We start from the raw sequence: 27720 nt of genomic DNA, 5'->3' as shown, positions 1-27720 counted from the left end.
AGTTTTAAAGATTTTTCCATTCCATGTTACAAATGTGTAACTGAGCACGCAATGTGTATGGCTTATTGTCAGACCCTTTAACCCTTTGTGGTCCAGAGCATCAGTGTGTAAATGAAGCAGTCAGTGAGTTCAAGGAGCCAGCAGGTGAGGACAGTGCTGGTGGGATTCTTTCCCACTCCAGTTTCTTCAGACCTGACTCAACAGACTCCTCATTTTTGCCATGAGTTTGCAGTCTAGACATGTACTTCATTTGGTACTGTCAAAGCATCTGCAAGTTTACAATACCCCGGAGTGAGTACCTCTCAGAAACAAGTTGGAATGTCTGATTTGGCATGGAACTCAGTGATCCTTGCCACTTGTAACAAAAGCTGTCAAACCGTTGTGGGTTTATGCAACCGCTTGGGGTCGAACAAGACGGTGTGCAAACTTGGTGCTACATTTTACTGTGAGATGAACTCCCAACCACATAGCCCTGCCATCATTAAAACTGCCTATTTTTACCTCTGTGGCATCTCTCGACCGTGCCCTGCCTCAATTCTTCCATGACCAAATTCTCATTTGTGCCATTGTCACCTGTCAACTTATCTGTAATTCACTCCTGGCTGGCCTCTCATATTCTACCCTCTGTTGCCCATGGCTTGATTGGCATCAGGTCCCATTCATCCACTGTGCCTGTGTTTTTGTCAAGTAACAATTTTAAAATTCTCATCATGGTTTTCAGATCCCTCCAGAGCTTAGCCTCTCACAAAGGCTCTCCTCCAGTCTCACAGCCTTCGGAAATATCCTCTAATTTCATGTTTCTCCATTTAATTACTCTATGATCAGCAATCATACATTTTGCTGCCCGATCTGTAAGCTCTGGAATTCCGTTCATAAACCACTCTGCCGCCTTACCTGACTTTCCTTGTTTAAGTAAAACCGATCTCCTCAACCAACATCTCCTTAAGTGACTCAGAATCAAATTATGCTCCACAGCACTCTTATTCTCTAGCCTTGGAACATTTCATGGATTTAAAGCTATTGCAGAAATACAAGCTGTTATTTGAAATTATTATTTTGCTCAATGTCCTTTTCCACATCTTGTCCACTTCTGGAACTCAGTCAGCTGACAGCTGTTAGCTACATCATGTTGAAGAGACATTCCTGCATTTTGCTGGCAATTTCTGTTTGTACATCTGTATATGTCAGCTGAGAATGTGATGTCAAGTAGATTTAAAGGCCTGACCCGTTCCTTATTCAGCAGCTAACACTTCAGAAACAAGCTTTTTTTTTCATACGGTGTCTTTATTCATCCCTGCGCACAACAAAACCTGAAAGCTGAGAAGTGCAGAATCACAGAATCCTTACAGTGTGGAAGCAGGCCATTCGATCCATCAAGTCCACACTACCCCTCCCACCAGACCCACTCCATCCCCATAACTCCTCCATTTCAATGGCTAACCCACCTAGTCTACACATCTCTGGACACTGTGGGAGGAAACAAGAGCACCTGGAGGAAACCCACACAGACATCGAGAGAACGTGCAAACTCCAAGACTTCAATCAAACCCAGAACCCTAGCACTGTGAGGCAGCAGTGCTAACCACTAAACCACCATGCTACCCCATATATTTGCTGTTGAATTGTCGGAAATGTGCCGGCCAATTTGTAGACATGAAAAAATTGCAGAAACAACACTCAGGAAAATCAGTTCATAATCGCCTCAGTGATTGTCATTGGATGAATCTTCGCCACTGCTCATCACATTTTGTGAGCACTCTGTGATAGTGATAGCTTGGCTGCTACCATCCTCTTTTGAAGTCGAGATCTACAGGACCTGCTTGGTCTGGTGTGGTAGAGCAAAACTACTTGGTACTTTAATGAGAAAACACTCATGTCTTAAACAAGGTGTAATATGTTGCATGATAGCAGCATGTGACATCAATATGATAGGTATTGTTAAAAGACAATGAGGGAATTTCAGATGGTAGATCTTACTCCTTTGAGGTCCTCAGCTGTTTTCCCAACAAGACCATTTGAAATCATCGCAGTAGGTGCCATCATGGTAATGCACTCTTCCACATTAACCCTTCCAGATCCTTACATCCTTATACAACAGGTTTAAACTAGTATGGCAGGGGGGTGGGAACCTGAGCTGTATACCGGAGGTGAGAGTTGATGCAGGTGAGGCAGTAGCAAGAGGTAGACCAGCTGGTGGGAAGGATTTTCCTGGGAAGGAACCAAGGGATCAGTTAAAGTGTGTTTGCTTTAATGCAAGGAGTATCAGGAATAAAAGTGATGAACTTAGAGCATGGATCCGTACCTGGTGCTATGATGTTGTGGCCATAACAGAGACATGGGTTTCTCATGGGCAGGAATGGTTGCTGGATCTTCCAGGGTTTAGAACATTTAAAAAGAATAGGGAGGGGGGAAAAGAGGAGGGGGTGTAGCACTACTAATCAGAGAGAGTATCACAGCTACAGAAGCTTCCTTTGTCGAGGAAAATCTGCCTACTGAGTGAGTATGGGTGGAAATTAGGAACAGCAAGGGAGTAGTCACCTCGTTAGGGGTTTATTACAGGTCCCCCAATAGCAGCAGGGAGATTGAAGAAAGCATAGGTCGGCAGATTTTGGAAAAGTGTGGACGCAGTCTGGTTGTTGTAATGGGTGACTTTAACTTTCCTAATATTGATTGGAACCTGCTTCGAGCAGAAGATTTGAAAGGAGGTGTTTTTGTAAGGTGTGTTCAGGAGGGTTTCCTAACGCAGTACGTTGACAGGCCGACGAGGGGAGAGGCCATTCTAGACTTGGTGCTCGGAAGCGAGCCGGGGCAGGTATCAGATCTTGTGGTGGGAGAGCATTTTGGTGATAGTGACCATAACTGCCTCACATTCTACATAGCTTTGGAGAAGGAGAGGATTAGGCAAAATGGGAGGATATTTAATTGGGGAAGAGGAAACTATGGCGCGATTAGACATGAGTTAGGAAGCATGGACTGGGAGCAATTGTTCCATGGGAAGGGAACTCTAGACATGTGGAGACTGTTTAAGGAACAGTTGTTGCGAGTGATGAGTAAATATGTCCCTCTGAGACAGGCAAGAAGGGGCAAGATGAAGGAACCTTGGATGACGAGAGCGGTGGAGCTTCTTGTGAAAAGGAAGAAGGTAGCTTACATAAGGTGGAGGAAGCTAGAGTCAAGCTCAGCTAGAGAGGATTACACGCAGGCAAGGAAGGAGCTCAAAAATGGTCTGAGGAGAGCCAGGAGGGGGCATGAGAAAGGCTTGGCAGAAGGAATCAGGGAAAACAACAAAGGCATTTTACACTTACGTGAGGAATAAGAGAATGGTCAAAGAAAGAGTAGGGCCGATCAGGGATAGCATAGGGAACTTCTGTGTGGAGTCTGAGGAGGTAGGGGAAGCCCTTAATGAGTTTTTTGCTTCTGTCTTTACTAAAGAAACGAACTTTGTAGTGAATGAAACCTTTGAAGAGCAGGTGTGCATGCTGGAATGGATAGAGATAGAGGAAGCTGATGTGCTGAAAATTTTGTCAAACATTAAGATTGACAAGTCGCCAGGCCCGGACTAGATTTGTCCTCGGCTGCTTTAGGAAGCGACAAATGAAATTGCTTCGCCACTTGCGAAGATCTTTGCATCCTCGCTCTCCACTGGAGTCGTACTTGAGGACTGGAGAGAGGCAAATGTAATTCCTCTCTTCAAGAAAGGAAATAGGGAAATCCCCGGCAATTACAGACCAGTAAGTCTCACGTCTGTCGTCTGCAAGGTGTTAGAAAGGATTCTGAGGGATAGGATTTATGACCATCTGGAAGAGCATGGCTTGATCAAATACAGTCAACACGGCTTTGTGAGGGGTAGGTCATGCCTCACAAACCTTATCGAGTTTTTTGAGGACGTGACTAGAAAAGTTGATGAGGGTCGAGCTGTGGATGTGGTGTATATGGACTTCAGTAAGGCATTTGATAAGGTTCCCCATGGTAGGCTCATTCAGAAGGTCAGGAGGAATGGGATACAGGGGAACTTAGCTGTCTGGATACAGAATTGGCTGGCCAACAGAAGACAGCGAGTGGTAGTAGAAGGAAAATATTCTGCCTGGAAGTCAGTGGTGAGTGGTGTTCCACAGGGCTCTGTCCTTGGGCCTCTACTGTTTGTAATTTTTATTAATGACTTGGATGAGGGCATTGAAGGATGGGTCAGCAAGTTTGCAGATGACACAAAGGTCGGAGGTGTCGTTGACAGTATAGAGGGCTGTTGTAGGCTGCAGCGGGACATTGACAGGATGCAGAGATGGGCTGAGAGGTGGCAGCTGGAGTTCAACCTGGATAAATGCGAGGTGATGCATTTTGGAAGGTCGAATTTGAAAGCTGAGTACAGGATTAAGGATAGGATTCTTGGCAGTGTGGAGGAACAGAGGGATCTTGGTGTGCAGATACATAGATCCCTTAAAATGGCCACCCAAGTGGACAGGGTTGTTAAGAAAGCATATGGTGTTTTGGCTTTCATTAACAGGGGGATTGAGTTTAAGAGTCGTGAGATCTTGTTGCAGCTCTATAAAACTTTGGTTAGACCGCACTTGGAATACTGCGTCCAGTTCTGGTCGCCCTATTATAGGAAAGATGTGGATGCTTTGGAGAGGGTTCAGAGGAGATTTACCAGGATGCTGCCTGGACTGGAGGGCTTATCTTATGAAGAGAGGTTGACTGAGCTCGGTCTCTTTTCATTGGAGAAAAGGAGGCGGAGAGGGGACCTAATTGAGGTATACAAGATAATGAGAGGCATAGATAGAGTTGATAGCCAGAGACTATTTCCCAGGGCAGAAATGGCTAGCATGAGGCGTCATAGTTTTAAGCTGGTTGGTGGAAAGTATAGAGGGGATGTCAGAGGCGGGTTCTTTACACAGAGAGTTGTGAGAGCATGAATGCGTTGCCAGCAGCAGTTGTGGAAGCAAGGTCATTGGGGTCATTTAAGAGACTGCTGGACATGCATATGGTTACAGAAATTTGAGGGTGCATATATGAGGATCAATGGTCGGCACAACATTGTGGGCTGAAGGGCCTGTTCTGTGCTGTACTGTTTTATGTTCTATGTTCTATGATCTATGTTCTACAACAACGATGTTGAGTGACGCAGAACTATTAGCTAATTCACCAGGGACCACGCCATGCAATTCTTCAAAATACCAAAGAATCTACTAGTTTTTCTTCTTTTACTCATCCCTGGGATGTGGGGTATCATGGGCCAGACCAGCATTTATTATCCATTCCAATTGCTGTTGAGAAAGTAGTGTTGAACTGCCTGCTTGAACCGTTATAATCTGTTTGCTGGAGGTAGACACATAATGTCATTGGGGAGGGCATTCTAGGATCAGCCACACTAAAGACACGATGATATATTTCCAAGTCAGGATGGTGAGTTGAGATCATGTCGTTCTCAAAGAGTTGACAGGGCTTTGGTTTGAACACCTCATCTGAAAGACAATATTTTTTCAGTACTACACTGGAGTGTGAGCGAGATTTTGCACCTAGTTCCAAGGGATAAGAGTGAACAAAGGCTGACAGTCACTGTTCATATTTTTACCAAGGAGATAATGAAATAGCGATAACGGGATTTTCCTCTGCGCAGCTCGCAGAGAAGGATAATTGCACCATCCCAGTAGCTGCCCTGGTTAGACTGTATAGAGTAGCAATCACCCTTAGGACCTTAGTGAGAATTTTTAATAGTTTTCAGAAAATTAATTTTTACTGCTCTGAGAATATACCAACATCAAAACTTAAGAAAATGGTTCATATAGCTTCGGTTATTGGTAAACACTGGCTTTGTTGATCTCAGTTGAAACTATGGCTATGCAATGGGTCAAAATTGAGTTGCCATAGTCCCAGAGAAATTACTTTAATAAACAACAAAACTATTGATTTATTATAAAAATGAGACTTATTCAATAAAGATCGAAGTCTTATTAACACACAGTTTGGAATATGACATTATAAATATTTACCTTCTAAATAACCCAACACATATACACAAGCCAGAAAGTCACGGAAAGGAAATTGCCAGAGATCAACTTTGAGAAGAAACTATCTTGCCCATAAACTTGTTCATTCTTATCGGATAAAAGGATACAATGAGAAATCTTCCAGATGGTTTTCAATCTGGCACATGGCACATAGAGTCAGGTGTCATTCGTCACAGACAGTTTAAGGCAGATGCTTTGGGATCTTTTTGGCTGCAGGTTGTTCAGGACATCAAGAGGAGGTCTTGTAGAAGCCTTTCAGGGAGTAAGACTGTTTCACTTGCCCCCACCCCCCCATTAGAGAGAGACAACTGGTAGCAGCTTAACTCAGACAAGGTGAGATGTCGAGGAGGTGGGTTCTTCATAGTGAAGCCAGCTGGTTAAGGAATTGAACCCAGGCTGCTAGCATCATTCCTCATAACAAACCAGCCATCCAGACACCTAAGCTAACTGACTGCAGGACTTCTGCAATTAGCCTTGGCGCATCTAAAACCAGGAACAAAAAGAAAGCGCTTACATATATAGAAAAATTTTGCAATCTCAGGACTTCTGAAAGCATTTCATAACTGAAGAGGTGAAGTCAGAGTCTTGTCTGAAATGAGGCAGTAAAATTTGCACACAGCAAGATCCCACAGACAGCAAATTGAGAGAGACCTGGTCAGAGGCCATGCCTCTGCTCACTGCAGAGCAGGTTGCACTCTAAGTTGCTGTTTTGGGTTGATTGAAAGTGACAGGATGGATGTTTGGCACGTGAATATGTGGTGAAATTAACCTGCCTATTTTGGATGTTCACTTTTGAGCAGCAGCCACAAGTATGCGTGCAGAGTTAGATTTTTGATGGACAGGGAAGTTCAAAGCTACAGGGAGCAGACAGAAGACTGGAGTTGAAACCACAGCCAGGTTTGTCATGATGTTCATGAATAGTACAGCAATTTTGAAGGGCCGAATGGCCACATCATGCTCCTAAATCCAATGTTCCTATGTCCCAAAGCATAAAGTAACAACCTAACAATTGGATTTCTGATAGCATTGTTAGTGTTATAAGCCAAGACACTGTTACAGGAATGTTATCAGACAGAATTGGACAGGGACTTGCACAAGACATGTTAGCACCAGGGATCGAAAGTTATGGGTCATCTTAATGGAAGGGAGGAGCAAGGTTGTGAGGCTTAGAGAGGGAAATTTGGAGTTACGTCCCAGGCAGCTGAAGGCACGGCTCCCAAGAGTGAGGCTATGCAAATCATAGGATCCTCAGTTCAGGACACAAGAGAAGGAAGAAAATTAGAGAGAACTTTATTTTCCAATCATATAATACTTTAGCTCCCAAAGGTTTAGCAAAATAAACCATACACACCGCAATTTATCCTCACAACTGTTGCAGAACTGCAACAAATCCCCTGGACAAACAAAATTCAAGTTACAAGTCTCCTCTGAGCTGGACAATGTCATTGTTCGAAAGCATGACATTGCACTGGAGACTGATATTTGGCTGTTTTTCTATTTGTTTCACTTCATTAGGTCTCAGAAGCAATCAGTTAACGTATTCCTGCATTGCAAATCTGTGACAGCTGACGTTTGATTTGCAGTTAATTATAGCAGTTGATTTTCATAATTTATAAGTCTCACTGTCAAACACCGTTTAACATTCCAGCTCTTGATAATGCTGAATGGTGTATGGTGATATGACCGGGGCAATGAACCAATTAACAGGCAGAGCTAACGTTAAGTCAGCCAAGATTCTGCTGAAGTGACGTTTTGTTGAGGATTGTTTCAGAATGAGAACCTGGACTAGATTATAGCTGTTTGCAGCATTCTCATCCATTTCCTTCTCTAATCCCCTATCCTGACAATGCTGATTTTCACATAGTGTCACTAAAGTGAGTGGTTTCCACTTTCCAGGAATGACAAACATGCAATTAAATGTACAATTCAGGAGATTTAGAATTGGAATTCTCTCTTAATCTTCCTTCCAATGTTTGAGTACTGAGGACTGATAACATCAGTGATCAGAGAGCACAGTCCTCTGTATCTTGCAATACATCCAGGGATCAGACATATACACCAGGAAATCAGGCACCAATTATTGGAGAATTAGGCTCAGAATGCCAGGAGCTGGGTACCGTTTAGCAGGGAATCCCTAGATGGTAAAGACATGCTCAAACACTGCAAGAGACTCAAGAGATGTGTCCTATGAAGAAAGTTACCACTCCGACTTAGTAACATATTACCAGGAACAGTGTGGGGATATGTGATCATGGACTCAGTGAGGGCCATAGCCTTTTATGTCTTAGCATCACAAGTGCACATCTAAATACATCTGAAAAGCCATGAGGATTTCTGCTTCGCACCATTACAGTTCCAGATTCCCACCACCATCTGGGTGAAAAGGCATTTCCACACATCTCCTCCACATCCCATTCCTTACCTTAAATCTGGCCATTGCTCCTTTCACCAAAGGAAAACATTCCTTCCTGTTATTTGTATCTGCTTATTATAATTATTTCCTTCTTATGTGCCCTCCTCAATCACTCTGCTCCAAGGAAAACAACTTGAGACTATCCAAACTCTCTTTATCGGTAAAACTCTCCAGCCCAGGCAAAATCCTGGTAAATCCACTCCCTGTATCCTTCCCAATGCCATCACATCACTCCCATAATATGATCAAAGGATAGCACACAATATTCTAGCTGTGAGCTAACCAACTTTTTGTACAGTTCCAGCATAACCTCTCTGCTGTTAGGGCAGGTGACCAAAGGTTTGGTCAGACAGACAGATTTCAAGAAGCATTTTAAATAGAGAAAGAGGTGGAGAAGTTTAAAGAGGGAATCCCTGAACTTCGGCCTTCCACACAGACTGGCAGAGTGTGAGAATTAATGAATACTCATGAGTCTAATATTGGGGAAGGATACTATCTCAGATGATTGCAAGATGAGATTAGAGAGATAGAAGCGAGGCCACAGAGGGATGCAAAAACACAAATAAACATTCAAAAATCAAAGTGTTGCTAAACTGGGAGCCTGTGTCGACCAGTGAACAGAGGAGCCATGACTGAACAATACCTGGTGTGGGTTTGAACACAGGCAGCAGAGTTAAGGAGGTTTCCAGTTTAAAGAGGATGTAAAGGAGAAGGTCAGCCAGGAGTGTTTGAGAAGCTGACTGAAGCTACTGATTTTATACTGTCAGGTAGAATAACAATTTGGATGAGAACACAGGGAGCATGGTTAATAAGTTTGTGGATGATACCAAAATTGGTAGTGTAGTTGACAACAAGCAAAGTTATCTAAGATTACAAAGGGATCTTGATTAATTTGGCTAATGGACTGAAGCGTGGCAAATGGAATTTAATTTAGGTAAATGAGAAGTGTTGCGTTCTGGTAATACGAACAAGGGCAAGACTTACCCGGTAAATGGTAGGGCCCTTGGAGTGTTGTAGAACAGACAGCCCTAGCAGTTCATGTATGTAATCCCTTGAAAGTGTTGTCACAATTGGTCAGACCATTGAGTAGAGGAGTTGGGACGCCATGTTGCAGTTTCACAAGACATTGGTAAGGTTACTTTTGGTGTACTATGTACAGTCCTACTTTTGGAAAGATATTATGCAATTGGAGAGGCTGCAGAAAAGGTTTACAAGGATGTTACTGGGACTGCGGGGTTTCAGTTATAAGGAGAAGCTGGATAAGTATTTTTCACTGGACCATAGCAAGTTGAGGGTTGACCTTATAGAGCTTTATAAAATCAGGAACAGCATAGATAAAATGAATAGCACTGATCTTTTGCCTATGGTTGGGGAGTTCAAAACTGGAGGGCATAATTTTAAGGTGAGAGGAGAAAGATTTAAAAGAGTCCTGAGGGGCAACTTTTCACACAGAGGGTGGTTCGTATGTGGAAGGAGCTGCCAGAGAAAGTGGTAGATGCAGGTACAGTTACAACATGTAAAAAACATTTGGACAGGTACATGAACAGGAAAGGTTTAGAGGGATATGGGCCAAATGCAGGCGAAGGGACTGGTTTAGTTTTAGAAACCTGGTCGGTATTGATGAGTTGGACCAAAGGATCTGTTTCTGTGCTGTATGACTCTATGGACCTTGGGTTCCCTCTATGCAAGAGCTGGTCAATTGCATGAGACATTCAGACACAGAAGTGATTCTGAATGAGTCTGGATGCAGGTGGCTGGTTATGTGGGACAGAACCAGAAGGCGGCAGGGGATTGGGGTGTGGGCGCGGGGGTGGATGTTTTTTTTAAGTGGTCAGGTATTCTGTGATCAGAACTAAGGGGAATCTCTGAAAAGCTCTTTCAGGTGGTTCTATCATCACTCTAATGGTCTATAACACTAAGAGCACAGCACATTCTTTTGAAAGCTCCGATAGGAATCTCAGCCTTCAAACGTACTCTTTTGTGACAATTGTCATCACTAATGCTGTTCAGCGAAGGCCCTGAAGCATTGTTTCAGTAAACTTGGCGGATTGGAGACAAAGGGCCTGCTATCGTTTTTCACACCTTGTGTGCCCATCCCAATTCTCCGTCCATTGTCCGGAAAGCTGTTTGCAAAGTGTTCTCCCAGCCCCCAATGTCTCCTGTACCCTGCCAGTTTGTTTTTGTTTGGCACCTGACTGGAGGTGACAGGGGAGTGCTTGAGTTGATAAAGCAGGGCTAAGCTGCTGCGATGCGTGTGAATGCTGTGGAATGCAGCAGACAAAAGAACAGGTCTCGATCACCCCACACCATCAACTTAAGTGCTCACCTCTCTGCAGAATCTGAAACCTTTGTGGTTGTGACTGTGTGTCTGTGTGTTTATTTGCTTTAGCTTTTTTTTCCCAACGTTTTAAACGGGGGAGAGCAGGGGGGGAAAGCAAAGCTCACTTCCTCTATTATTTCCACGACTAGGGGCAAATTTCTCCCTGAGGGAACTGGGAATCTGTGAGCCTGCCACTCGCCGGGGGCTGGCGTTCTGTTCAGAGATGGGGCTCCCCCACCGAGGATACTCCGTGAGCGCAGGCTCCGACGCTGAGACGGAGAATGAAGGCGTGATGTCCCCGGAGCACGCCATGAGACTGTGGGGCAGGGGGGTCAAATCCGGACGCAGCTCCTGCCTATCCAGTCGTTCCAATTCAGCTCTCACACTAACCGACACAGAGCATGAGAACAACAAGTCAGACAGTGAGAACGGTGAGTTTCAAAGCTTCTTTCAAATTTTGCTGGCAGTTTCTCTAATTTTTCTCAATCCACACAGGAACAAGTCCCCAATTTCCATATTCTTCCGTCATGTTCCTTGAATGCGGCTGTTGTCACAGATCAATACGGACATGGGACTAGGTGCCTCCAATACTGTTTTGGATACATCATTGAGGTGGAACTCTGCTTAAATCATGATTAATTTGCCTTGCAAATTCTCTGCTGGCATTGATGACAGCCTGGGCTCAGGGACTAGGAACTCTTGTGAGATTAATGAGGATTTGATGAGTTTGGTTCATAAAAGTGGGGAGGGCAGGTGGGGGGTGAGAGGAGAAGATACTGAGATTTATATCCACTGTGCCACCTGTATAATCTCAGGAGAGGTGCAAACGCAGCTCATGGAGATAAAACGAACCCCCGAGCCTGCCTCAATCGAAAGTATCTTTGTACATTCCTTGTCAAGGTAACTCGGCAGAGATGTATAGATTCTTGTGTATAGATGAGTAACCACAGAGGACACTTTATTAATGATGCTGGCAGGGAGAGGATGGGGGTGATTGGAAGTTGGAGCACAAATTTATCATGTTTAGAAAGCAAAGGTAATGCAAGCAGTTGAAATTGTGTTCCATAAGGAGCTGAAAACATTTCAAAAAGTCTGTCTTGTGAACTGTGCAGAGCAGATGTTAGTACAGCTTTTGGAGGTCATTGAACTTGAGTACTCGCTTTGATTCAAAACTCAAAATCCTCAAGTCTTCACCTCTACTGCTGCTTGAACTTTATGGTACCGCTGCTAACTCCTGGTGTCAGTGATGTGCACAATTCGCAACAGCATCAAAGTGAACAGGGAATTTGCCTGACAGCACTAGCACAGTACTGAGCCGTGATGCCATGGGGTAGTTAAGGCTCCCCTCAGCAGCCTAGTCAAGCCACTGAGCCAGTTCATTGGTGTCAGTGTGCTTTTGACCCGAAACTGGTGCACAGTACTCAGTGTGGCATTCAGCGTTGAGCTCTAAGTTCACAATACCAATGCGGGGAGCTCTCACATCTGTAAGGGACTGGAAGAACAGGGGATTGAGGAGGTTAATATTGGGCACTGGTGGAGAACAAAACCACGTTCACAGCACACACTGGAGGGATATGTGAAGATCTGTATGCTACATGAAGTCCATATCCATCCCCAACAGAAGAGTGGAGCAGTTGCTTTGTGGTAAAAAGAGATTTGGTGTCATTAGGAAATGGTGGCACCATGTTGACTGATTTCACACAAAACCCTGTTAACTTTGACAACACTGTCGGGGCTGTACATCAGTGTTGCAGAATGTTTGCTGAGCAAACTCTAGTTTTCTGGTGATTACGTATTACCAGACTTGCTGGAATCTCGCAGCTCCATGGCATTCGGGTATGTTACAAAACCACAATCAGTTTCCTACAGTCAAATATGCTGAACACATTTAAACATTCAAGCTGCTGTATTCAGTCGAATAGTAAATTGTTTGATTCAGTCACTTTTTGCACGTGGATACAGATTTGTCTGTACTTGATGGAGTAACACCAGTGAAAGTTTAGGCAGAGCATGCTCCCTGTCTTGGAGCAATGCCCGATGCAGAGGGCTGTCATCCTACCCCAGAGATGCCTTGTGAATATTCCATATCTTCAAACTGCAGCAAAAGGTACAAAGCCAATGTGATTAGCTGCGGTGGACGTGGGGAGCTTAGCTCCACAATTACTGTCCCAATTTCTAATCTCTGCTTCTAACTTGAGGAGTAAGAGTGCAGCACTGACTCGGTGGACCTACTCACTGCCCACACCATAACATCACACAGTGTTCAGGCTAGCTGGTGGGTGCAGCCCGAGCTAACTGATCCCAACCATCACTGTGGGGCGGGGAGTTGGGGGGTTCTGGCGGCAAGTTTGACTGGGGCGGCTGCCCAGGACTCGAGTTTCCAGGTGACTCATATCTGTTCTTCCAGTTTCGCGGGGAAACCTGAAAACACAAACAGCACCTTGCCTTAGAGGTTACCCACCCAGCCTTCTCTTGTCTGACGCCAGCCTTCTCTGACAATGCCCACACTGGTCAGTTGACTCTGAGATTGCAGTACCAAACCAGATTGAAGGACAGTGGACTTCAAATATCTCATTCTTGCTACATACAGCAGGGACTGTGAAGTAGTGGGACAGTTGTGAAGGTTCAAAATTGCATCTGCAAGTGTCAGGGAACTTTATAATTGAAACCGTAAATGCTGTAAATCAGGAACAAAAACAGAAGTTGCTGGAAAAGCTGAGCAGATCTGGAAGCATCTATGAAGAAAAAAATCAGAGTTAACATTTCGGTCCAGTGACCCTTTCTCACAAGCCTATAGTTCCTGTATATAGTTCTGAGGAAGGGTCACCGGACCTGAAATGTTAACTCTGCCTTTTTCTTCACAGATGCTGAGTTTTTCTAGCAAATTCTGTTTTTGAACTTCATAATTGGCTTGGTGGTAGGGTGGGAGAAAATCCAAGCTTAAAAATCACAAATCACCCCAAATCTTGTCTCTCCAGATTACCCTACAATTCAGAAAACATCTTCATCACATTCTTACATCTTTGCTCGCGTAACCACAAGTTTACTACTAGTGAGTGGTCAAAAAGTTACACAGAATCCATATCCATGTTTAAGAATTGTTGGCATTCATCAGCCTATTGCATTAGATTGCAGTTGCAAACGCGTGGTATTCATTTTCAGATCCACTGGTTCAGTCATTTAGATATACGCGCTAACTGCTCAAATGCCAACTCTGTTAAGTTGAAGGTGGGGCTTTAAGCAAGTAAAGGGTAGTCAGCTCGGCAACAGTTATGGCTTTGAGGCTTTGATATTGCTACCACTTCAGGTTAGAGCCGTGAATAAAACAGACAGGCAGATTTTTCTAATGGGTTTTATCTCATTTAAATTTTTGCTGAAAATTGTGTAATATTTCGGAAACCAAATCGCAGTTTGTTCCGTGACGTTTGCTACTTATCAATCCAATGTTAATGTCAACTCAGTTTTAGTTTTGAGTGAAGTTGTATTGCAATGCTTTGTGGATCCACTTCAATACAAAATATTCACCCAAGAGAAGCAAAACCTTTCCTGTATATAGCAATGGCTGCAAAGGCACATTGACTTTTGAAGCTTGGCCTGATCTGAATCTGCCCAGGCCTTATCAGTTCGGATCATTGAGTTCTGACCTATGCTGGACTCATGCAAGGCCTTGTACTTGGAAACAAAAGCATGGAAGAGCCTCTTGGTTTGTGGCCTTCTGGCTACCATCAACAATGAGAAACTACTAGGTTCTACTCTGTGTCTCACTTTACTGAAAGTATATAACTTGTTTTCACAGGACTTGGCCCATCACGTCTTTGAGAAAGCTATCCAATTTGCTTCACTTTTTCGCTTGTTCCCCTTTGCTCTGTCAATGTTTCATTTTCCAGTATACTATCAACTTTCAAACATTACTGTCGAATATGCTTCCATCTGGCTGTGCATTTCAAATCAGAACCACTTGCTGTGATCAACAAATGTCCTTTTACCTCAAACCTTGCAATCTGCCAAGAGATGGCTGTGAGATCAAAATTCTGTTACTTTGGGTGTCCTTCCAGTGCTGGAATAAGCAATGGTGAAAGGATCACTTACAAGTGCCCACCACATGAGCATCTCTAATATTTTCCTGAGCTGAATGCAGGCAGAAGCACTTTCTTCCCCTCTGTCCCCAAAAGACCTGCCTGGAAACCTTCCGAAATGAATTCTTAGTCTTACGAGCCCCTGTCTCTTTTCCTCACCAGAGTGTCCCAAGATCAGACTGTTTGCCGTGCATATATCTTAAAAGTCCATTCAGAAGATAAGGGCATCATTGGCAGAGCTGGCATTTCTTGCCCGTCACTAATCACTCCTGAGGGAAGTGGTGCTGAGCACCCATCTTGAATTAATACCAGCTTCAACCGTGGAGCTTGCTCAGCTACTTTATTGTGTACATTTGGACTTGGAGTGACAGCCCAAGTAAAGACGATAGATTTCCTTTCCTGAAGGGCTTGGGTGAACCAGATGTGTGTTTCACCACCATCCAGTAGTTCCATGCTGTTCGTTGTTGAGATTAGCTTTTAATTCCAGATTTATTTGACAAACAGAATTCAAGTTCCTCAGCTGCCATGGTAGGATTTGAATTTATGTCTCAAAACTCTCCGGTTCCGGCCAGTGCACTATCAGCCAAATAATGTCAAGTTACCGTGTCGTACAGTGGGAAAACAAAATCTGTACAAATGAGCCTAATCACCTCATTTAGATAGCTTTAATAAGAGTGCTCTCCAAATTAGGGCCAAAAATCTAACCAAATCAGGCACCCAGTAAGTAATAAGATTTTTTTGGTACACTTTTGTGTTGGTTTTGCCCCATTCACATTGAGATAAAATTTACCTTCAGTTTGAAGTTGCACAGCCTAAAATATTGATAGTTTCATTTCCTAATTGGCAAGAACAGCTTGTGTTTGTGTTACAGAGATAGTAGGAACTGCCGAATGGGGACGGCTTTATGGATCAGTTTGTAACTAACAACTGCACCTCTCAGTTGCAAACCATTTCAATTCCCCCTCCCACTCCTTGGACAACATGTCCATCCTGGGCCTCATGCAGTGCCGCAACGATGCCACCCGAAGGTTGCAGGAACAGCACCTCATATTTCGCTTGGGAACCCTGCAGCCCAATGGTATCAATGTGGACTTCACAAGCTTCAAAATCTCCCCTCCCCCGACCGCATCCCAAAACCAGCCCAGCTCGTACCCGCCTCCCTAACCTGACCTTCCTCCCACCTATCCACTCCTCCCACCACGAGCTCCACTCCTATCTCTTACCTACTAGCCTCATCCCGCCTCCTTCACCTGTCCATCCTGCCTGGACCAATTTATCCCCTCCCTAATTCCCCACCTACACTCACCGTTACTGGGTCCATCCCTGCCTCTTTGACCTGTCTGTCTCCTCTCCACCTATCTTCTCCTTTATCCATCTTCTATCTGCCTCCCCTTTTCTCCCTATTTATTTCAGCATCCCCTTTCCCTCCTCCATTTCTGAAGAAGGAGCTAGACCTGAAATGTTAGCTTTCCTGCTCCTCTGATGCTGCTTGGCCTGCTGTTTTCATCCAGCTCTACACCGTGTTATCTCTTCTGTTTATGCTGATTGTTTACCATCGTCAAATATCCCAAAGTGCTATTAAGGAATTGAGTTTGGACAGGATTTGTCACCAAGCTACACAAAGAGATATGAGAGCAGCTTGAGGCAGGGTGTGAGACATGGCTTAAGGGAAGAAGAGATACATTGAGATTTAGTGGAGGGGGAATTCCAGGGCTTAGGGCCTGGGCAGTTGGATGCATTGTTCACAGTGGTGAAGCGAAAGAATTCACGGATGTACGAAACACATCAAAAGCAGTCCATTCCCAATGAAGTGCCTCAGCAGTCCTGAGTCGATGAAAAGAAATGCACATTCATTCTTTCCGCACTGAACATTGGTGTGGATGGTTATTCAAATATAATATAATGAGGCATAACTACCTACCTAGATTGGGCCTCCTTTTCTGTTTCTAGGTTGCAATCATGTTAATCTGACACTGTGCCAGTCTAAGGTGGCATTCTATCCCATCCAGTGTTATACTTCAGAATTTCAATTCCATCAGTTCAGTAAAAATTCACACCTGCATCGCATGAACTTTGCAATGGGTGCAAACTAAGGTCAGGGAAAGTGATGACATCCTGTGGAATTGTGCAGCAATTCAATCAACCCCTTCATGAAGGCTGAGAATTTTTTCTTGAAAGAATTATATTGATTAACCACTCTCTTTTCTCTCTCATTCCACTCCACAATTTCTGACAGAGGAAGGGGGATTTGGAGCATCCAAATGAATAAAAATGAAGTTTAAATTGAATGCTTTGTATTTTTCTCTCTCTATTTCTGATGAATATGTTTGAATGCTGAAAGCTAATGGCTTCATTGGATGAAGTGGGGGTGTTAGTTACTGCCTGTAACAGTCAATGAGAGAGTGAGTGTGTTATGTTAATAGTAGACGCAGTTGAAATGACAGAATCAATAGAGTGCCTTAGATTGATGATGGAATCTCTATTAAAATTCTACTGAGTTGCTCTGATGAGTTCTGTCATTGTTGTCACTTCCCCTACTATCATTGACATACACTGTTTGGACAGAAATTTCAAAGGCACTCAACTATAGATGAGGTTGGCCAGGTTCAGTTACATGGAAAGTAGAGGGATGAGTCTGTTTGGACCCCTTCCCTCTCTCTCATCTTTCTGTCCTTCCATCTCCTCCCCTTAGAATGGGAAATGTAGCAGGTTTACTTAATGAAGTGAAACTATTGCTGGGAGCAATATGCGTGACAGTAGAAAGTTTTTCCTCTGATCACCTTATTGTACAATGAAGATGGAAAGGACATCCATCGACGTTGGCTCAGGTGGCAGCAGTTAGATGCTCAAGTTTCCCAGTTATTTCCAAATCAATCAATAACTTTGTCATTGGCCATGAAAGATTGCAGATTATTTTGTAAATTATATTTAAGTTAAAAAAGAACTACTGAAACTACTGAATGGGCAAGAATAGAACTTCTTTCCTGTACAAACTTGAATAAATTCCCAGCCCCCTTTAGAGTAGATGATGTACTTTTGAAGTGTATTCATTGATTTGTAATGGATGGAGATGCAGTAAGTAATTTGAACACAGTCATGCCCCACAGAAAACAATGTCGGCTTCAGTTTAGCATCACGCTTGAAAGCTAGCACCCCTGATAATGTTAGAGACCGTCAGCATTGCACTGGGAGTGAGTATCTATCGTCATATTTTGAATATTGTTAAGATATATCCACCCATATTTGAGTGGATTTCAGGGCCAGCATTTTGACACTTCTGGTAACAGAATTGCACGCAGCCAGAAAAAGAGTTCGAAACTCAATAGAAAAAGTCAGTGAACCTCACCATCCCTTCTCACTTGTAAGCCTGGTGGGAGATTCTGGCCCAAATCACTGCTTTTGTTTATTTCTACATATATCCAGTCACTCTGGTTAACAGTACATAGTGTTTTGATTTAGGATGCATTCACCAACGAGACAGCAGTGATAGAAAACATCCCTTCTTGAAACTCAAGACCCAGGTAGGGAGTTGCAACAGTTCAGAACGATAAGCACAAATAAGCATTGCCTAGGTTTGTGGACTGGAATTAGCAGGTCAAAAAGGAACAAACATGGGCCTTATATCCCTATCTTCCAGAGAGTTACTAATGGCCTGGGAAGTGACACAGCAAGAGTCCATGTGGATAAAATAAAAGGAAATGGGGAGAATGAAAAAGTATAGGCAGCCGTGTGGTAATTATTGGATCGTAAATCCCAGCGTAGTGTCACTGCTAGTATGTAGACGAAATACGAAGACAAGATTTACTTTATTTGTAACTATATATATATAAAATATTAAAAATCCAATTTCACCATTCAGACAATAGTTAGGTGTTTAATTCTTGTGATGTTTGCCTTTGTGTAAATTCTGATTCAGTTGCAGTTCTATAACTGTTTCCAGACATCCAATGCATTAGACATTACTAAATGCCAGACATTGCTCACTGTCAAGAGTGGCAGTCCTGATTGCTTAAATTGTGAAGTGTCTTCTTATATCTGAGCAAGTTGTTACAAGGCTTTTTGGCATTTCTTACACCTGAACATGTGGCAGAAAATGCTATTTACAAATTTGAGACGCTCTGAACCATTGCTTAGATGTTTAGAATTACATTCTCTGGGACTCAGTAATACAGAGCAGAAATTTAGAATGTGGCATAACAGCTTCGGATCAGTGCTGTTACACTGGACCTCATTCTGTGCATCAAGTCAGCTTGATATTTTTCCACTTTGCAGTTGGATGCCTTTTGATTCCCACTCCCCTTTCCTCCAGGGCAACCAGCTACTGCCTAGAGGCCCTGGTTAATCTGCTGCTTTGTATTGAACTTGTAAAAGATCTGGACTTTGTGCTACTTGAATTTCCAGGCTGAATTGAGTTTTTTGACATTCTCCTTCCCTGCCTTGGTGCTTCTTTTCACTTTTAGAGTGTGGCCTGCTTGCATTGAACAGGCACTTAGCCTACACTTGTCCAAAAAGCTCACTTAATATGGAGATGCACTGCCCCAAACTATCAGAAATTCCTTCTAAACATTGACCTGGAATTCAGTACAACTAGAAGACAACATCTCCTTCACCTGGCGAAAGCCATTAGAACACAACATTTTGGTTTTGGAGCTGTGTAGTAGCACATGACGGTGATAAAGAGAGTGGAGAAGCCAATATCCTTTACTGCCAAGGTCCTGAAGAGATGCTGCCCCTCACTGCTCTCCCATTAGCACTTGTTGACTGATGTTTGGGTGTTTCTGCCATTTTCTCTTTCATTTCCAGTTTTCTAGTGTTTGCTAGGCTTGGACTTTGCTTTTTACTCTGACCTTCCTTCCCTTTCTTGTGAATGAACCATAAAGAGGGACTGCAAGAGGACTCACAGCTCTTGTATTCGGTGTACTTGTATGTGTTGGATGCTGCAAAGCTTTCTGTTTGCTCCCAATACAAATTGTGTTCCTTTGATGTGGCTGCAAGAGGGCTAGAGACTGCACACATCTACTGGAACGTGCCTTTACAAAGGAAATCTGGAAAGAGATGCATAGGTTCTTGTCAAAGTTTATCCTGAGTAGCTCGGTGACACAGGGCTCTGTGCTGTACGGTCTGCTCCCCAGCGCACACACTGGACATACATCAAATGGCCGTGGAGGACCATCAACTTGGTGAAAGGAACTCTTTGGTGTCTCAAAAACTTGTTGTTTTTCCAGAGCAAGGAATTAACCTCAACTCAACGTAGCACACTGGCACATTCTAAGATCTAGCATGATGTGCTAAGGGACACACTACAGCTTGGGGCAAGCTGCCCTGAGGACGCAGGAGGGAAAGACGATCGTCTAAAGTCTTTCAGCCAAAGTACAATGGGAGCCTGTTAGTCATCAGGCCTTCCCAGTGCCTCAAATGTTTGTAAATATTCTCCTGTGTAAGCAAGCAATGCTTTGAGTTTGTTTGTTCTCCATATATAAAGACTGTACAGAATCAAACTGCTGTAATGACTCTGTATGCATGGAAAGATCTTTCATGAATAAAATATAATTTTGTGATAAAAAATCTAACGTGTTCAGTTGCATCTATCCTGGAAAAAGAGGTTTGTTTTAAAAAGTGCTGTTTCTTTGTACTTCTCTTCATGTCAGGTTTCACAGCCTCCTTTCAGCATGAATCTCACAACCAATCAAAAAATCTATGTCTTTTCAAGGAACATCAGTGATGGGGTGTGAATTGAGGGCCCTGCTTTCTAACTGTTCACTATAATCAGTGCCTGACAGTATATAATCTTGTGTGAACGCAGAGGTATTGCTACGGTCAACGTCAGTCATGATAGAAAAATACTTAGTTTACACAAGATAACTGATCATTTGCTGTTAGAAGCAATCTGTTGCTCTGTTGCTTCGCCTTTTTATAAAGTACAGGGAAGGTTGTAAGCATCACTTTTGATAATCTATGCTTCTCTGCCACAGATGTTTAGATTTTATCTTGTTTATCCGCTTTGAATATTCTCACTCCTCCGTTAAAAAGGAAGAGCTTCCTTCCTGAAAGGAGGGAACACTTGTGCTATCCACAGAGTGATGTTTGAAGGGGCTGTATCAGTTTGCGGTGCACTGTCTAAAATCTTTCTGTAAGTGATGGACTTACCGTGTCCATGTCAAATGGAGATTTGCTGACAGTTCCAGCACCTATAGAATCTTTAATTAATGATTTTAAGTGGACCAAATATGCTGATGTCAACAATCTATTTCCTTCTAAACATCTAAAAAAAACTTGCCCATTTTTAAAAATGAATGGCAAGCAATTGCAGAAGCTTGTCCACCTTCATCCTATCCCTTCTTCAGCTGGAGTTTCCCATAGTTGTATTGCTTTCAAAGCTCTAATTGCAGTCTATATTTATTGAAGTGTTCAGTGATGTGTAGATTAGGTGAGTTATAGGGGAATGGGTCTGGATGGGATGCTGTCAGGGTCAGTGTGGACTTGTTGGGCTGAAGGGCTTGTTTCCACACTGTAGGGATTCTATGATTCTATGATACTCCGGGTTGAGAAGCCTTTATTTTCCCTATGTGGAGCTGCCATAATGAGCAGTAACTGCATTGTAAATGCATGAGTATAGAAGCAGGAAGAAGTCATTCTGCTCCTTAATTCTGTTCCACCATTCCTTTAGATCAAGGCTGATCTGGACCTTTGCTGCATTAAACCAATTGCTCCATTCCCATAAAGTCCAAAGAAATATCTGTCACTCTCAGTTTTTGAAACTTTCAGTGGTGTCAGCTTCAAGAGCATTTCCTGGACTTGCAAAGCTCTTAATGTGTGAAGAAACATTTCCTGCCACTCCCACTCCGCCCACTCCATCATGCTACCTTGTTCTGGATTCCACCATCAGGTGAAGTGATTTCTTTCCATGTTCCCTACTAATGCTTGTGTTCATGATCCAATATCATGGAGGCAAGGCTTAGTGGTATTATCACTGGGTAGGTAATGTTCTGGTAGACCTGGGTTCAAATCCCAGCATAGCATATGGTAGAATTTGAATTTAATAATAAAAAACTATTTTTAAAATGGAGTTATGAGCCTACCGATGATTGTAAGTACTTTTTTGATTGTTGGAAAAACCCACTTAATGCCCTTTAGAGAAGCACAATGCCACTCTTATCTGGTCTGGACTGCACGCCTCCAGACTCACAGCAATTTGCTTGACTCTTAGCTGCCCGTGGGATGGGCAATAAATGCTGCCTAGCCAGTGACTCCTTCATCCTGTGAATAAATAAAAAAAATCTCAGTGAGCCCTCCCTTATTCCTTCTTAGGATTGATAAATTTTGAGGGTCTGTCCCTTGATCTGAGTCACAGTGGATAGTGCTTCCCACATTATTGCATCAGTTCACAGTGGCCATTAACACTGTGTGATTGATAGATATTATAGAATTGCTACTTATTGAACTTCTCTGATGCCATGAGTGTATTGTAATTGATTGGCCTCAGCAATGTAAATTTAGTGGACTTTATTCCCTGTTTCTGAATGATGAGTAAGTTGATCTCAGCATATACAGCGGTGAGGACAATTCATCGCAGTTCCTCCTGAGTAACAACATTAAGGCAGAGTTGTCGCTGAGAACATTGTTCTTGATAGCCTAAAGCAAGTGTCCCTCATTTCACAGGAGGCGAGGACGAGCTGGGCTGGTTTTGGGATGCAGTGGGGGGAAAATCAGCAAGGAGAACTCCTCCTTCACGTGACTGAATCGGTACCAAATCAAACAGTACCTGTCTTTGAAAGCCTTGAAGGAGTGGTCAGAAGAAAACATTAATGGCAGCCTTCAGTTCATACAGATCAAATCAGGCTACTTTGTACAATGACAGAGCCACACAGTACAAAATGTGGCAAATTAGCTGGATTACCTTTCAGTGCAGTTTGTTGCAACTGGAAAGTTGTGCCAGAAGTTCTCATAAATTGGTTTTTGAGTAACAATTTGCTGGATTTTACAATATGCCAAAAAATAATCTGCCTGCCTTGTTTGTGCAGTTAACAGGTTTTGTTGACATTAGTGGATGCTTTGAAGTAATCAATGCCCTTACATCCCTCTAGGAGCTCGAGGATATAGGATAGTGACAAACGAATATCAGTGAGTTGTTTTTGTGCATTTCGAACCAAGCACACATTTCAGCCGCTCCGCATCAGTGAGTGAATGTTTAAATTTGTGAATGGGGTAGCAATCAAGTGGACTTTTTTGTTCTGGATGGTGTTGAGTTTCTTCACTCATCGAAGAAGTGCAAGACTTTTTTAAATTCATTCATGGGAATTTGGGGTCATAGGCAAAGCCAGTGTTTATTGCTCGTCCATAATTACCCAGAGCGCAATTAGGAGTGGGTCCTAGCTGTGGGTCATGTAGGTTAGACCATGTAAAGACGACAGATTTCCTTTCAGATGTGATAGTAGTGAAGTAAGTGGGCTATTACAATAATCAGCAATGGTTGCAAGGTTGCCATTCAGCTAGCCTTTTAGTCACAGAGTCATAGGGCACAGACAACAGACCCTTTGATCCAACCACTCCAAGCCAAACATAAACCCAAAGTAAACTAGTCCCACCTGCCTGCTGCTAGCCCATGTCCCTACAAAACTTTTGCATTCATGTACTTATACAAATGTTTTTTTAAATGCTGTACCCATATGCACCACTTCATCAGGAAGTTCATTCCACATGCAAAACAGTGGAAAAATTTTGCCTCTGATGTCTTTTTAAATTTTTTTCCCCTCATCTTAAAAATGTGCCTCTTGCCTTAAAATCCCTCATCTGAGGGAAAAGGCAACTATCATTCACTCTATCTGTACCTCTTGTTATTTTATAAAATTCCACAAGGTCGCCTTTCAACCTCCTCAGCTCCAATGAAAAAACTCCCAGCCTATCCAGCCTTTCTTTATAATTCAAATCTTCCATACCCTTATTGAATTCAAGTTTCACCTTCTGCCACGGTGGAAATCGATCCTACATCCCCAGTGAAACAATTCCACAGAGGCTGGTATCCCATTACCAAATCACCCTTTATTTACATATGGAGAGTCTTTGTCAGTGATCTACCTCCCTCAAAGCCAGCGCTTGCAATGAACAGGATGTCTGATGCTCCTGTTTATATCTGTCAGCCCGGGCTCCCTGATTGGACTAAGTTAACAACCCCAAACAGGGAACGCATTTTCTTTCAGGACAACTCGGCTGACCTCATTATAATCACTATACCAGATCATTAGGCTGAGGATCTGGATTACGAGTCAAATGATGTTATCATGCAATTCCCTCTTCTTATCACACTGTTGACTTTTCCTTTAAAGATTGTGGACCAGTTCTGTGGAAATAGGAGGTCAGAGCTACTTGCCTCAAAATTCTGAGTCTCTGACCTATTTATGATATCTATATTGCTGGACCAGTTCAATTTCTGATCAATGGTAACCCCCAAGGTGCTGAAAGTGGGGTACTCATTGATGGCAGTGCCATTGAATGTCAAGGAATGATCGTTCAGTTATATCTTATTGAAGACGGTCAATACCTGGCACTTGTGAATGATACTTGCCTCAGAGCCCCAATCTCTGACCTGCCTGTGTAGCCATAGTACTTATATGGTAATTCTGTTAATTTTCTAACCATTGATAACCCCCAAGATATTGATAGTGGGACCTAATTGATAGTAATGCCATTAATTGCCACAAGAAGATGGTTGCATTTTCTCTCATTGGAGATGATCATTGCCTGACAACTTTATGGTGCAAACGCTTGTTTACGGGTCAGAAGGAGGAACAATGAAAACTAAAAGCATATAATGAATGATTGAGTCTGACTCTGAATGACACAAAGTCCTTTTACAGTATTTTGTCATTAGACAATCAAAATCCAGGACTTCCCGGTGGCTCTTTACCACAAATAAGAAAAGGTACACTCAGTTGAAATTCAACTTGGGCTTTCATTGGAGAAACAAAACATTTCAAGAGAAAATTTGGTTTGAAATTTTCTAGAAGCAATTCAGATTATTCTAGCTCCTGCACTGGCCATATATATACTTACAAATACACAGTGTACAATATATCTAAGACAGATGTTATGTATTTGCTTGCCCATCTCCTGTAACACATTTAACTTAAAATATTAAACTTAAAAACCTGTCTGTTTTGATACTTCACCACTTTCAAAGACTGTGTTGAAGTTTAATGAGTGCAACCTCGAATTCTAATTGCTGCAGACAGACGGATTATGCTGTTAATTTCCCAAGCAAAAACAAAGGGAAGGTATGGAGGTCGTGATTCATGCACAAACGTGAGTAATGACATAACATGTACCTTTGCAGCAGTGTGTGCATTATGTTAGTATATAACCTCAAGGGGTTATTTTTCAACTGCACATGATAAACTGGACTGTGGGGCAGATGTTGAAACGGATGTCTGAGGTCCCTTTGTTCTTAATGTGGATAGTGAATGTTGTGAGTCCATTGATTGGTGCTGAATAGAGTTGGTATGAGAATCAATCCTTTATCTCTATCCTGGCAGCTTTCATTGAACCTCCAGTGAAAACAAACAGGATGCTTTCTCAAAGTTAATCATTCTTTCTGACTCTATCAAACTCATTGATTTTATACGAAAAGTTAATCAGGTTACTTTTGGTAACGAATAGATTTCTTCTGAAATTAGCCTTATGGAATCATTTCTTGCTGTGACATTTCAGTGCCCTTTAACACCTTTGCCTAGCTGATAAACAGGTGTCGGGCCAAGCAATTTGAATGCATCACATTGATTCTTCAAGAGCAAAATGGCCATCAAAGCATCAAATGTGGTAACCAGGCTGCTCGTGCCTATTTTGTGCTTGAGAATCACTCCCCCAAAACTGGTAAAGACGGAAAAGGAAATAAATCCAAAGTTGCTGCTGATATGGGCAGCCAGCCTGTTGCCATTCCAAACAGGAGCCAAACAGCTTACACTATATAAAATAAGCAAAACCCAACACTGTCAGATCTTAATAGAGCAGGAAGAGGTATTAACTTTGTCACTGTACACTTCAACCAGGCAGTAAAGAAACCCTCTTTACTAATCCTGGCTGTCACAGCCAGTGATATTACTGAGGGAAGATGGTTCTGTGAATATTGCATGATGGGAAAATCTCTACCCCCCCCCCCTCCCCCCATGCAAACCTTTATTAATTCGGCTCACACAAGGAGAATAACCATCTAGATTAGGTAGAGTTGGGGTAGGGGTGGGGATGGTGGTGATGTTCTCCCAGCTCCTATGAAGCTGTAATCTTGTTTCATTACCTTCATATGGAACATTTGCTTTTTGGTTGTTCACTGGCTTTTATTCAGAATAATGTAAGACTGAGATACAAGGGGAGAATATAAAACAGCATGTGTTCTGTCCCACACTGTGACTGTTTCTTTACATGTAGTGTTACTAATTCTGCACGACTGAGCTGAAATCATTTGGATGTAAAGATGAAAACCTCAGGGAATATTATAGTAGAATTTTTAAAAAAAGTCTTGAACAGTTTATTACAGAGTGGGCTGAATGGTTTACTGATTAGTTAGAAAAATATTTGCAATGATAACAAAGCTTGTCTGCCTGATCGTGGTTGAAAGTGGGAGATGAATAGATGAGCAATTGAATAAACAAATGAATAAGAAACATTCCAAGATCAAGGGATCAAGACTGAGACCAAGTGGAAGGCTTTTTCAAAAACCCAACACAGGCATAATAGGCTGATTCGCCTCTTTATATACATTGTGTACATGTAAGAAAGTTCAGACAAGTTCAGAATGTTTTGTCCATCTTCCTGAACCATTGGGCTTTGTACTTCGTGAGGCTATTCCTGCAGCAGTTTTTGGGAAGAAGTGCCAGGACTTGGACCCAGTGGCAAGTCTGTATGGTCAGTGAATTGGAACCCTGCGGTGCTTGCTGGAGGCTCCAGCTTTGGGAGATGCTGTCCCAGAGATTCCTGAAGGGTAGGAAGTGTGCCCAACTTGTGTACTAACCCCAGTTAGCATCTCAAATAGGAACAAAGCTGAGTGCAGATTGGGTTGACCGTCTGACTGATCTCGGCCAGTTGTTGTCTCTGGATCTTTAACCATCTGACAGTTACAGAGGTAAAATTGATGATGATTAGCAATTTAAAGAGAATCACTCTGAAATGATTTATTTTTTAAAAAAATATGTTGACGTTTCTCATGTTTTGCTCCAAGCTACATCTTGTGCAGCCAAAACAAATTAGACTGTTTATACTGCTTTCATTTTGCTCGTTGCCATATAAACTTGCAGCAATATTTGCCATATGTTTACAGCTTGCATATGACAGCAGCCAGTATATTTTTTTACAAAAAAAAAGGGTTTTCTTGGAAAGCGAGAACATGTCTCAATATTTCACTGCTAAAAATAATGTTTTCACTTGAAAGCCTGTTTCCCTCAGTCTTTTTGAAGAGGTTGAGATCATTATTATATTTCACATGTTTGCTTACAAGTTATTCACATTTTTAGAGTGATTTTTTCATCTTCAATGCCAACATTTTGTAACTGAACATAAGAAAGACCATTTTCCTGGTCATTCTGAAGTAGGTTTTAAGCAGCTGAAACTTAATTGAGTTATAGGTGGTCAATAGTGACCCTTGACATTGTCAACAGATTAAGAATGGAGTTGTCTGTGTTCTCTGGATATCACTGGTTTGTTTGCTTTTTCACAGGTTCTGGTGATCATGTTGAGAGATACAAACGTGTACAATGTGTCAGCATCTCAGCTTGCATTTAATTTCCACTTGTGTCCTTATGTGAGGCACACAGTATTCGGTGATTCACTGTCTTGTGGCTTTTAATCATTAAGAGAATCAAGGGTCATGAGGAAAAGGCAGGAAAGTGGAGTTAAGGAATATTATATCAGCCATGATTT

The 27720-nt window shown here is 42.6% G+C and overlaps 1 protein-coding gene across 4 annotated transcripts in view; it reads left to right on the top strand.

Moving 5' to 3' along the window:
* Positions 1–27720, top strand: part of tenm3 (teneurin transmembrane protein 3) — a 3293451-nt gene that overhangs the window by 2748809 nt on the left and 516922 nt on the right. For all 4 annotated transcript variants that reach the window (XM_059644858.1, XM_048526868.2, XM_048526869.2 and 1 more), the window contains one exon: positions 10888–11169. In XM_059644858.1, coding sequence (XP_059500841.1) covers positions 10888–11169 — 282 coding nt within the window. The remainder of the gene's footprint in view (positions 1–10887; positions 11170–27720) is intronic.

This window comes from Stegostoma tigrinum, chromosome 3 (genome assembly GCF_030684315.1).
Source record: "Stegostoma tigrinum isolate sSteTig4 chromosome 3, sSteTig4.hap1, whole genome shotgun sequence".
NCBI lineage: Eukaryota > Metazoa > Chordata > Chondrichthyes > Orectolobiformes > Stegostomatidae > Stegostoma > Stegostoma tigrinum.
The sequence above is the reverse complement of the archived record's forward strand: the minus strand, read 5'-3'. Positions and strand labels throughout refer to the sequence as shown.